Source organism: Bacillus rossius, chromosome 5, assembly GCF_032445375.1.
Source record: "Bacillus rossius redtenbacheri isolate Brsri chromosome 5, Brsri_v3, whole genome shotgun sequence".
Taxonomy (NCBI): domain Eukaryota; kingdom Metazoa; phylum Arthropoda; class Insecta; order Phasmatodea; family Bacillidae; genus Bacillus; species Bacillus rossius.
In genome coordinates this window covers 79,830,718-79,844,377 of record NC_086333.1, presented here as the reverse complement: position 1 = coordinate 79,844,377, position 13,660 = coordinate 79,830,718, and the positions used below count along the sequence as shown (strand labels likewise).

Here is a 13,660-nt window from a genome sequence, read left to right as displayed (position 1 = left end):
GCCCGACCTGCAACCGCCAGTATTCGGCCCCGCTAACGGAACGCGCCCCTAGCCATGGCCCACCCGAGTCAGGCGAGCCACCAGCAGACAAGGTAGAACCCAGCCCCATAATAAACAGACCGACATTACAGTCGACCACTTTGATAAAACACACACCGAATATAAACAACACGTATAATTTAAACGTTCGCTTAATGAAAGTGCGACATAGGAGTGCCCGGGCACTCACGTGTGAAAATGTGTCGATACGTGTGTAAGTGTTCCCATGGCGGCCTTCTGCCTAGATTAGTTAAGTATTTCATGTGACATAATTATTACCCCCCACCGGAGCAGTCCGGCAAGAGACGAACAGTCTCTGGTGTGACGTATAGTTTAAAAAACATAATTCGTAAACATACTAACTATAAATTGTATAAGGGATGAGTAATGTTAATTTAGCCTTAATAATTAATGTAGGAATTTAGCGCCCTTAAAATCTCTTGTTAAATTGGAAAATAACGTAATGAGGTCAAACCTGGCGCGAGGGACACCAAGCCTCATCCGGACGCCATGACACGACGGCAGTACAGCGCGACTCGCGGACCGGGGCGGACGCACGTCCCACGGAGAGACATCATCCATTGTCTGCATTGAACTCACTTCTGGTAATTATGGTCATTTCCTCGAAACCTCTTTTTATTAATCTCTCCGTGCGTACCCGGTCCAAATTTTCGGTCCAGAACTTAATTCGGCCGTGTAAATTTTAAAACCACCTGAACCCCACTTGGTCCGCGGGGTAGTTTTCAGTATACGGCACGGGCCGCCTCCCGAACCACAGAACTTGAATTAAAGCCAGTCGCCCCGGCGATGACAACATCCCATAAGGGAACTTGGACGAATTGAGCTGCGGTCCACGCTCCACTACAGTGGACGCGAACACCGCCTCGAGACATAGATATACACGGGATTGGCCGCCTCCAATCGTCCTCAACCCCCTTTTGTGTAACCATGCTCAGAACCGCCTAGTGCCACGCTAATATGTAACATTTTAGTAATTTTGTGCGATGCCTTGAACCTGGAACATTCTTGAGTAAACTTGTGCAACGCGCCACCACGTAACATTTAAGTAAACTTGTGCCAAGCCTTCATTACGTAACTTTTCGGAATAACTTTGTGTAATTGTGTAACTTCTGTATTGTGTGACGTCACCCTCTGTACGACGTGGTGTGTAATACACGGTATTACACCAAGCCCAGAGTCGCATGAATAAACGACGCACATCATTTGCCACAATAAGTCAGCGCCTAATCAATTAACCATACAACTCCCAACCACCACCATGTAGGGAATCCCTCATATCCCACGCAACACCGCCGACGGTCCTAGTGGGCCACACAGGGGCAACCGACCCCACGACCAACCTATCGGCTAGAAACAGAGCTAGTCTGGCGCCCACCCGGAAATACTACATCGACAACAGCAATTCCCGCTAGGAGGCGCACCGGGACTCGAGCACGAGACCCCAGACGACGGCAACATGAGCCTCGCTACTGCCCATCGCAATCATAAACTCTACTAAATTGACGTCGTCCGACCGAAGGCCACCCTAAAGCCCGACCTGCAACCGCCAGTATTCACCCCGCTAACGGAACGCGCCCCTAGCCATGGCCCACCCGAGTCAGGCGAGCCACCAACAACTAAGGTAAAACCCGACCTCCCCCAAATAAACAGACTTCAATCAACCACGTTATAAAAACAAACACTAATTATTAAACTATATTACGTAGTAATTTAAAGTCGGTTGACGGAAGTGCGACTTAGGAGTACCCGGGCACTCACGTGTGTAACTACAGCAATACGCGTGTGAGTGTTCCCCTGGCGGCCTTCTGCCGGAATCAATCAACCAGACCTTATGACATAATTATTCAAACCTTGTGTTGCGTCATTGACCCCACCAGAGCAATCTGACAAGAGACGAACAGTCGCTGGTGTGACGTAAAACATTCAAACATAAAAATTCTTAAACATAATAACTTTCAATTCATAGAAGGGACAAATGACCTTAATTCAGCCTTTATAATTAATATAAGAATTTAGCATCATTAAATTCTCTTATTAACTTATCAGATCAGAAATTAACGTAATGAGGTCAACCCTGGCGCGAGGGCCACCGAGCCTCGGCCGGACGCCATGACATGACGCCAGTTCAACGTGACTCGTGGACCGGGGCGGACGCACGTCCCACGGAGCGACATCATCCTTTGTCCACACCGAGTTCACTTCTGGTAAATATAGTCATTCTTCAAACCCTTTTAATAATCTCTCCGTGTGTACCCGGTCCAGCTTTTCGGTCCAGGACCTAATCCGGCCGCATAAATATCACACCCCCCCCCCCCCCCTGCACACCACTTGGTCCGCGGGGTAGGTGCATTATTCCGGTACGGGCCGACTCCCGAGGACAGAACTTTTGTTAATCTCAGTCGCTCCAGCACTGACACTCCCCGTAAGGGAACTCTTGAGCGAATTTAGCTGCGGTCCGCGCTCCACTGCCGTGGACGCGAGCACCGCCTCAATACGCAGATTTACGGGATTGGCCGCCTCCAATCACCCTCACCCCTCGTTGAGTAACCAGGCTCAGAAACGCCTAGGGACACGATAATACGGAATAATTAGTGACTTTGTAACATTTCTTTGTAACCTTGTGCAACGCAACCTCGTGTAACAATTCTTTTGTAAACTTGTTCGACGCACCTCTCCACGTAACATTTGTAAACTTGTATAACGCAACCTCGTGTAACATTCCTTTTGTAAACTTGTGCTACGGTAATTCAGTAACTCTCAGACTCAGTTGCGTGTAATTGTGTAATTTGTATCTTGTAACGTCACCTCTTGTACGACGTGGCGTGTAACCAGCAACGTTACACCAGAGCCACTGTCGACTGAATAAATGACGCACGGCATTTATTACCTCACTTCAGCGTACGCTTCTTTCAACCTGCTATTCCCAACCCCCGCCGAGTAGGGAAGTCCTCAAACCCACGCAACACCGCCGACGGTCCTAGTGGGTCACGCAGGGCAATCGACCCCACGACCCAACTACCGACTAGCACCAGAACTAGTCTGGCGCCCACCCGGACTCATTACATTTGCAACAGCCACTCCCGCTAGGAACCGCACCGGGACTCGAGCCCGAGACCCCGGACGACGGCAAAATAGTATTGAAATAGACCATCGCGTCAGCCACACAGGCCATTATGCCTCATCGGCGCCTCATGATGGATAATTATCCATCAGACTTAAAGCTTTTTTTTTTTTGTTGGATTTTTACATAACAATTTAACGGACATTTGTTTATATTTGTATCAGCTTTCTAGTCTGCTATTATTAACGACTAGTTAAACTGTTTGGAAGAAAATTAGATCAAAATAATACTGTTTATATGTTTATATATTGACTTCGTCCGACCGAAGGCCACCCTAAAGCCCGACCTGCAACCGCCAGTATCCGACCCCGCTAATGGAACGCACCCCTAGCCATGGCCATCCGAGTCAGGCGAGCACTGGAACAAAAGGTAGAATTAAAGACCATGGCCAAATTAACCAGCCACCGCGATTCCTGTACATTATAAATTAAACGTAAATTAATGATAATGTCACTTTTAATTAAAAACCCCGTCCAAGGGAAGTGCGACGAAAGAGTGCCCGGGTCAATCACGTGTGAATTATTATTAATACATTTGTGAGAGCTCCCCTTGCGGCCTTCACCCTAAATTAAATAAAGTTGTGTGTGACGTAATTATTACCTCCCAAAATTTTGTGTATCACTCGCCACTGGAGCAGTCAACCAGTGACAAACAGTCTCCAGTGTGACTCGTATGTAAAAACTTAATTAATGCAAACTTGTTAAATCTAGTTCCTAAAGAGTATCTGTGTATTAGGTTAATTTTTATTATTTTATTTATGAAATTAGAGCCACTTTCAATCTCTTATTAATTTAATAATTTTCAAATAACGGAACTTTTGAAACTTTGGCGCGAGAGAACGCCGAGCCCTTCCGTCGTGCCAGGGCCAGACGCCAGTACCGAGTGACTCGCAGACCGGGGCGGATGTGCGTCCCACGGGGAGTCCTAAACTTTCGCCTTCACTGAATTCACTACTGGTAATTATAGTCACTCTCTAAACCTTTTTCGTAATTAACTCCCCGTGTGCACCCGGTCCTTTTACGGTGTAGAGCCTATCACAGCCACTTAAACATAAACTCACCGCACAAGGCATTACGTGGGGCAGTGCAGCATAAGGCACGGGCCGACTCCCGTAACCACAGACTTTTGGGTAATCGCCGAGTGCACAGGCACCGGCAACAACGACTTAAAGACTTTTAACGAATTTCATAGCGAGCCGCGGTCCACACAGGTGGGCCCGGGCGTCGCCAATTGAAATTTTCGGGATTGGCCGCCTCCAAACGAACCCCCATCCCCTCCCACAACCACGACTGGCGTGAGGATTTTAGTATTAGTGATGGCGCATCAGAGCACCCAGTGTCAACTTAGTGTAATTTGTGTAGGGAAAATTAATGTGCATCATGTAACTGTAACTGTAATTGTCGATTTCAATTAAACGGCCACTCCGCACACTCCGTGCGCGACGTGTATACGACATTACAAAACCGAACCCGTGTATGTTATTTTGTGAACATCACTAATCCAGTCAGGAATCAGCGTGCTATGCTGTGTAGGGCCAGTGACGTAGCAATAGCCAGGGATCCCTCCCACCACGACCACTGCCGTCATTCCTAGCGGGCCACGCAGGGGCATTCGCACCCAACGACCCAACTCGTGGTTAAACACAGAGCTAGCCTGGCACCCACCCGGACACATTTTCAGTAGAAAACTAGCCTTTCCGCTAGGAACCACGCCGGACCTCGAACACGAGAACCCGGACGACGGCAGTATAGTTCAATAAATTCTGCGAGAAAATCGTGGGTACACTGCCGCAGGTCTGACATAATGACAACGGGCGAAAAAGACGCGAGCTAAAGCACTGCTAGTAGTGAACTGAGCCAAGACGAACGTCTTATCCGAGACCTGCGTCTACACGTTCCCTTTTATCCTATCAGTTTGACGCCGACCGCCAATGCTCCTCTATGTCACATAGACCGCTATGCCTCATCAATGTTTCGCAAAGGCGTGTGCACCGAACGCGCTAGTGCGCGCAACAAAGTGTAGTTCGTGCAACGAGGCGAACGCCAGGCAACGAGTGCTACGTCGGAGGAAGGATCCGGCCGGGTGTGGCATATCCCTCCGCCGAACTACAACAAATGAAATTATGTATATTTTTACACAGGTTTTTATTAGACATTATTTTCATCAATTAATATTTCAGTCCTTTCAAAATCATGTTTCACTGTGCGCCTTGTCCCGAACCTGGCCGGTTCAGTTTCCCGCGAAATTCACACGTTTCTGCGGTAGGGGGGTGGGGGGGGGCTAGTGGGAGGAAGGGGGGTCGCGCGCGGCGAGACAGGCCGTGTCCTTCAGGAGCTCCGAGAGGCCGACAGCCTTCGCGCAATGTGGAACCATCAACTCTTGCTATCACCGATATGTAGATTCAATAGTTTTAATCTTTCTTAATCGTTTACGTACAGTTCCGCGGTCAGCCTCAATTTGCCATGAGGTATTTCACTTAAAAAAATCAGTGCTTCAAGATGGGTGTTCAACGTATTACGTAAGTACTGTGGGGAAGTCTACGAGACGTTATGACGGCGCTTCACGCGACAACTTAGCTTACCGGCTATTTAGTTTTAGCCCACACGGGGCAGCCAGAAGGCGACACGTGCCACCAAACGTACTAACGAATCAGTCTCTGGGACACATCTAAGAATCACGTAGAGTCGCCGGAGATACAGGTCTACGTGCCATTAGCCCAGTATAATAAGTATTGTGTAATAGTGAAGTGTTTTATTCGTCGAAGTATAATTTGTCATGTTAGAGTTTAATTGTAACCGCCGCACGGTATTGTGCAACCAAATGTACTAAAATATCAGTCCCTGGGACACGTCTATGAATCACGTAGAGTTGCCGGAGATACAGGCCTACGTGCCAATAGCCCAGTATAATAAGTTGACGTCGTCCGACCGAAGGCCACCCTAAAGCCCGACCTGCAACCGCCAGTATTCGGCTCCGCTAACGGAACGCGCCCCTAGCCATGGCCCACCCGAGTCAGGCGAGCCACCAGCAACCAAGGTAGAACCCGGCCCCCTAATAAACAGACCGACATTACAGCCGACCACGTTGCAAAAACAAACACAGAATATTAAACAATATTATGTATAAATTATAAGTTGATTAACGAAAGTGCTACGTAGGAGTGCCCGGGCACTCACTTGTGTAAATACGTCGATACGTGTGTGAGTGTCCCCCTGGCGGCCTTCTGCCTAGATTAGTTAATTAACCATGTGACATAATTATTAAACCCTTGTGTTCGTTATTAACCCCCACCAGAGCAGTCCGGCAAGAGACGAACAGTCGCTGGTGTGACGTATATTTAGAGGACATAATTCGTAAACATACTAAATCCAATTTGTAGAAGGGACGAGTGATGTTAATTTAGCCTTAATAATTAATGTAGGAATTTAGCACCCTTAAAATCTCTTATTAACGTGTCACATTAGAAACTAACGTAATGAGGTCAACCCTGACGCGAGGGTCACCGAGCCTCGGCTGGGCGCCATGACATCACAACAGTACAGCGCGACTCGTGGACCGGGGCGGACGCACGTCCCACGGAGAGACATCATCCATTGTCTGCATTGAACTCACTTCTGGTAATTATAGTCACTTCCTCGAAACCTCTTTTTACTTATCTCTCCGTGCGTACCCGGTCCAATTTTCGGTCCAGGACTTAATCCGGCCGCATAACTTTTTAAACCCCCTGAACCACACTTGGTCTGCGGGGTAGTTTCAGCATACGGCACGGGCCGCCTCCCGAAGAACAGAACTTTAACTAAAACCAGTCTCTCCGGCACTGACACCACCCCATAAGGGAACTTGAGCGAATTTAGCTGCGGTCCGCGCTCCACTACAGTGGAGGCGAACACCGCCTCGAGACATTGATATACGAGATTGGCCGCCTCCAATCGCCCTCACCACTCTTTTGAGTAACCAGGCTCAGAACCGCCTAGTGCCACGCTAATACGTAATATTTAGTAACTTTGTGCGACGCCTTGAATCTAGAACGTTTTCTTTTGTAAACTTGTGCGACGTGCCACCGCGTAACATTCAATAAACTTGTGCAACACACCTTCGCGTAACATTTTTTGTGAACTTTTGCCACGTCTTATTACGTAACTTTCAAACTAACTTTGTGTAATTGTGTAACTTCTGTATTGTGTGACGTCACCCTCTGTACGACGTGGCGTGTAATCAACGGTATTACACCAAGCCCACAGTCGCATGAATAAACGACACACGACATTTGTTGCATCACTTCAGCGTCTGATTAACTAACCATACGACTCCCAACCAACGCCAAGTAGGGAATTCCTCATAACCCACGCAACACCGCCGACGGTCCTAGTGGGCCACGCAGGGCAACCGACCCCACGACCCACCTATCGACTAGAAACAGAGCTAGTCTGGCGCCCACCCGGAAACAATACACCGACAACAGCCATTCCTGCTAGGAGCCGCACCGGGACTCGAGCCCGAGACCCCGGACGACGGCAAAGTATCGTGTAATAGTGAAGTGTTTTGTTTGTCAAGGTATAATTTGTCATGTTAGAGTTTATTTTGTGATCGCCGCATCGTGTGCAAGAGTTCGTCCTTATCGCGCAGTAATATCGTGAGCCGCCACTGAGGAAGTGGGCTGCGCGTGTGACTATTCGATTCGGGAAAACCGTTACGGCCAGAACGGGCAGCACTATGTATAGTGCTGTGCCGTAATAAATTCGTCAAGTATCCACCAGTAACTTTGTGTTCTTCATCAGGCGACCCGAGTGGCCATAACAGCTCGTGGGGCCCTACTGCGTTAACCCCTACCTCTAGCCACAAGCCCGAACCCTCCCTGAGATCTCGAACCCAAACAAAAATCACGTAAAATTCATAGGAGGTAGCGGGGACGGCGTCAAGTTCTCGGAAAATGATGCTTTTCCCTTCAGTTCTACGATCTGACGTTGGATTTCATTTCGATTCGACAAGACGTACGTTTTGCTGTCTACACGTCATGTTTTATATGATAGCATTTGTCTAGTCAGACAAACTTCCGCTAAGACGTAGTGTTAAAACCCGCCTTTAGATCATTCAGCCTCCTTTTTCTATGCATTTAGCTGGAGAACAGCCGACCTTTGTAGCGTAGTCGGATGCACACCGGCTATCGGTGCAAGGGGTTCTGGGTTCGAGTCCTGGGTAAGGCATGGGTGTTACTTTACATATAAAGAGAATTGATTGCTACGATATGATAAAGATTCGAATAAGGACACATTATTACCCTATGGCAGTGGGCTTCAGGCTGTAGGCCACTCAACACTATAAAAAAAAAATCTGGAGAACCTACTCTAGGTCAGGGGCAGTTCACTGGAATAGGGAATGTTCTGTGCTCTAGGTCGAGCACGGTCGAAATGCGGATGAACATGAAAAAATAATTGTAATGTTTGAACACACAGCATTTACAAAAAAATAAATAAAAATCATAATATAATGATTATCAGGTCACACTTTGCAGTATTATTATACTGAAATCTACTAAATTATTTGAGTAATAATTTATTGTACCATCTGTCATGTCTTCAGGACCAGCGAAGTGTATTGTTCGTTATGTGTTTTATTTATGGGACATTCTGCGTAGCGCTGAATGGATTTGTGTTTTAAAATAAGTTTTACTTTTTATAATCTGTCAGCAGTTAACGTCGCCAAGAGGTAAGCAAAACAACTAATGTACATTGTAACATTTATTTCCGTTCCGATTTACCTTAACCTTCAAATGGAAAAACGTCAATATTCTTAAGCGCGGCTTTTCCGTTAAGTAATAATACAATTTCGGAAATACTTTTTCCAAACACTAGATACATTCCTGTATTTACTCTGAAAATAGCGTTCCTGAGTTCTTGCTGGTTTTTAATAAATACAATTCATAACTTACATTACAATGTGTGTTCATTGACGTGGGCCACAGCAATTTGTTGCTTTCCCATGTGGGTCTGTGTGTGTATGTGAATTGAAGAATTTGAGTTATCGTTGGAATGGTCAATTAGGTTAGGCACATTAAGAATACTTAAAAAAAAAAAAAAAAAAAAAACATTGTGGATGTTTGTTTGGGTTAGTATAGCTACATTTAAAATACTGTCAAATATTTTTAATGGTTGCTTAGAAATTCTAATTTAATATATAGCTATCCTTACCTAACTAACCCTTCATATGATTTCAGTGTTTTTATGTAGCTTTACTAACCCAACCAACCAACCTACCTAATGTAATACACTATTTTTACAATTTAACGGAAGTTTTCCAAATCATATACTCATATAGACCCACACAGGAAGGGATAAAAAGGTGTGGTCACGTCAATGCACAGATATATTTTAATGTATTCTTTTAAATGTGATTTCTTAGAAACTAGTAGGTATAAAATGCTGTTGTCAGGGTAAGTATAGTGAACATCTCTGGTGTCAGAGAAAAAAGCATTTTTGAAATTTTATTATTACTTATGGATAAGCTGTGCTCTGAGAATATTATGAGAAAATTTGAGTGAGATTGTTGTATGCACAACACTCGCAGTATATTGAAAGGGTAAATGGTAATAGTGGCAGCTTTTCCATGAATAGAATTATAAAATTTCAAATGTGTTTTGAACACTACAGATGTTCCACTATTTACCCTGAATTTTTTTTTTTTTTTTCCAAATTCCTTCTGTTTTCTGAGAAATTACAGTTTATGGATTACAGTAGGTATCCTGTGCAGTGTCTCTGTCGTCACCATGTTGTGCTTTATTTGTTATTAGTGTAGTTGAACATGTTATCTACTAGATTGGCCTGATTGTTTTCGCCGCCCCACTATTTACTTGATACTAGCTTCCAATTGAGATGACGTGAAGGACCAGTAGGGACCATCGCTGACACTTGAATGACATGGACGATCAGTAGGGACCATCGCCAACATTTGAAGTGGTGTCGGGGACCAGTAGGGACCATTACTGACTCTGGAAGTGACATGGAGCGACCAGTAGGGACCATCGCTGACACCCGCACTTGATCTTTGCTTGCATCCACCACTTTCCTTTTACAGTACACAACTACCTATTATCCAGGGATGACGTTCGGTGGAGTCACCGCTGGATTGGAGAGTCTGCAATGTCTGTAAACAATGCATTGATTTTTGCATGGATCTCTAATAAATGGCTTTATCTAATAATGTGATATCATTGATTGCAGAGAGTAAAGACACTTTTCCTTAAGGATTTTAAGATAAAATACCACAAGGACTTCGGGATAAAATTTCATATCTTGTGTGGAACTTTTCTATATACCACAATTGGCTCTGAAATCAAGTTTTACAGCTATTTCTGCAAAATTCCTTAGTTGACTGTACTTATTTAATAATATTCTTTCGTCATGGCTTTTCCGTCGCCTAAATAAATAACAAAATTCCGAAAACACTTTAAATACTAAAAGCGTTTCTCTATTTACCCTGTAAACAGAGTTTCTTAATTCTTACTGGTTTCTAAGAAATCACTGTTTGTAGGACACATTAAAAAATAGCCTATGCAGTTCTTGATAAAAATAGCATCAATGTAGGCTCCATGATCTGAGAGAGAGGGTAGGAAGGGTGAAGAAAAATGTTTAAGCTTCATCAAATTAATTAGTTTAGTTTGTATACATACTTTCAATTCTCTCACAATCAGTTGAATTGATATAATTCTAAACTACAGAACATATTCAAGTTTTGACCTAATAAGTGAGAAATTGATTGAGGATTAGTCGCATAATAAGTACGGTAATAAATTTTATTAACGCTCTAGGTTTCTCCTCGAGTTAGACAATAAATGTACCTATATAACAAGTTGGTGAAAAAAAAAAAATTAGTCTAAGAAAATACCAAGATCTTTTACAGAAAAGGATTTAAGGTAATACAACGTTAGCTAATTTATAATCAAAAAGTATAGGTTTATATTTTCAGTAAAATAAATTATTTTTGTTTTATCAATATAAAGTGTTACTAAATTAAGATTACACCAGTATTTAATTGAATTGATGCCCCTTTTAAGGAGAGTACAATCATTTAAAGTTTTAATGTTTAAAAAAAGGGCTGCAGATCATCGGCAAATAAAACACCGTTAGAGTGGTTGAGAGCATAGGTTATATCATCAATAAAAACATTGAAAAGTAAGAAGGGAAGGGTAACACACGTGATCTCTATGTGTAGTTTGATAATAGACAGGATTAAGAAAAGAAATAAGATTGGTGGTTGTGGAAATACCATTTCTAAACCCATGCTGATTAAGAGAGAATTTTTTTTTTTTAGTGAGAAATTTAATATTTTGAAAATTACTTTGTCAAAAATTTTCGAGAAACCAGTAAGCACAGATATTGGATGATAGAGATAGTTAATTTTCTTCAATTTTTATGAATAGGAATAACCTTTGCTATTTTCCAGGATTTAGGAAAGACTCGTGTCTTTAAACTACCGTAAAATATGTGTGAAAGAAGAGGTACAAGTGAAAACGAGCAACCTTTAAGTAAAAAGTTGAGAATACCATCAGGTCTGCATGACATGGAAGATTTAAGGAATTTAATTCTCCATTGTACTAGACTATCAGAGATTGTAGGAACTGAAATAGTATCGCAACAAGGATTGAAGGTTTTGTTGTGATTAAGAATGTTTGCAGAAACAAAATATTCAGCAAATACATTAGCTAACACAACAGGATCATTGTTGGTATAATACCATTAACTGTAAGAGGAGATTGTTTGTAAAAACCATGTCTCATTAGTTTCACAAAGCGCCAAAAATTCTTAGGGCTAGACTTGATATTATCGTTAATAAAATTAGTGCATTTAATCTTATCACGCTTGATTAGTACTTTTACATGTTTCCTATAGTGTGAAAAAATGAGTAATAAAACTTCTTATTTTAGTCATAGTATTGTAGTCTTTTATAAAGTTTGTAGAAATGTATTTTACATTTAAGTGCAAGTAAAAGCTCCTGAGAGAACCAGAAGCTTTTTTTAGAAATTACTGGGGAAAAAAGATTGATATTATTACACAAACACGTAGCTAGCTGGTCAACTAAATTGTCAACATTGGATGAATCATAAAATTTAGTCCAGTCATGGTTTTTTTTTATTGAATTGTAAAATCCAAGGAAGTCACCATCTTTATAGTTCCTCAGCATATAAGAGACAGTGTTTGGAGATTCACTAACGAGTGTAAAAGTTAGTAGTGCAGGATGATAAGTATCTTCTTTGACTAGAGCTTCGTCAGCAAGAACCACTTGACACCGAGATATGTTAGTAAAACAAATGTCAAGTTGGTTAATTGGTGCTTGTGTAACATTACACTGGTGCGACCCAAACTAAAAGAAAAATTAATTACGCACTGAACCTTGTTGCTGTTGATGGGTTGCATAAATGCATTATTGTAAGATAGATTACTACACCAATCAAAGCCAGGAGCATTGAAGTCACCAAGAATAATAAAGTCATCTTGATAGGACGAGAGTTGATGGTGTTGTCTGGTTATGCCATGGCTGACGGCGTTATTTTCATGGCGAGCCAAATGTATTTCACCTGTAACAATAATTGTAGTTGCTGCATCATCACGTGGCATATTATTACCTTGCAAGGTGCTCGTAAAATTTTTAAACAGACTGGCCATAGGTTTTGAGGTGCCCACTCTGAGATTGTAAACTTTGTTTGATTTCACGCAGTTCATTCTTAATATCTGCAGTTTCAGAACGAGAGTCCATCAAGAGGGTTTTGAGAATAGTATTAGCGTTCTTAAGTTCATGAACCTTTTTACTAAGAGAAATAATCATTTTAATTATATCTTCCATCTTCAATACATAATTTAAAGTCTACAGTCGCAGGATGACTATCAATTGCTAGCTGTCTGACCAGATTTATATTTTTTCTTTGGCAGTGACTTGAACATTTTAGTGTGATCAATGCGAGAGACACTTGAAGATGAAACATTATTAAGGGGTAAAATGAACTCAAGAAATCGGATCGATTCAGAAATGAATTAATTATGAATTTTCATCATACAGATGACGATAAGATGAAATAGATTGAATAGGCTGAGGACCATCCGTAGGCTAAGAACATTGAGCCGTGACTGAGATAGACATATAATTTGTATGATTTATGACAGTTAAATATTTTACACATGTTGGGTAAAAAAAATATATTTTACACATGTTGTGTAAAAAAAATAATATATTTTTCATGTGTCTTATATATGTTATCATGTATAGGACATGATTATAACCAAAAAAATGTTAGTGTTTTGAATGTAATTTAAATATAAAAATAATTGTTAGCTAGATGCATGATCAGTATAGTTAGAATTAATATTAGGGAGGGAGAATACCATTTTCATCCCAATGAAACATGTAAAACTACCTAAATATGTGACGTACTAAACATTTTTAACACTCAAAATTGAAAAAACTATATATTTATTTATGTACTTATAA

The 13,660-nt window shown here is 42.3% G+C and overlaps 1 protein-coding gene across 1 annotated transcript in view; it reads left to right on the top strand.

Annotated features, from left to right (window-relative positions):
• The first annotated feature begins 8,562 nt into the window (after positions 1 to 8,562).
• LOC134532092 (sorting nexin-25-like) overlaps positions 8,563 to 13,660 on the top strand; it is a 33,059-nt gene continuing 27,961 nt past the window's right edge. Inside the window, exon 1 of the mRNA XM_063368342.1 lies at positions 8,563 to 8,887. Within this exon, the coding sequence (XP_063224412.1) occupies positions 8,823 to 8,887 (65 nt within the window). The 5' untranslated portion in view covers positions 8,563 to 8,822. The remainder of the gene's footprint in view (positions 8,888 to 13,660) is intronic.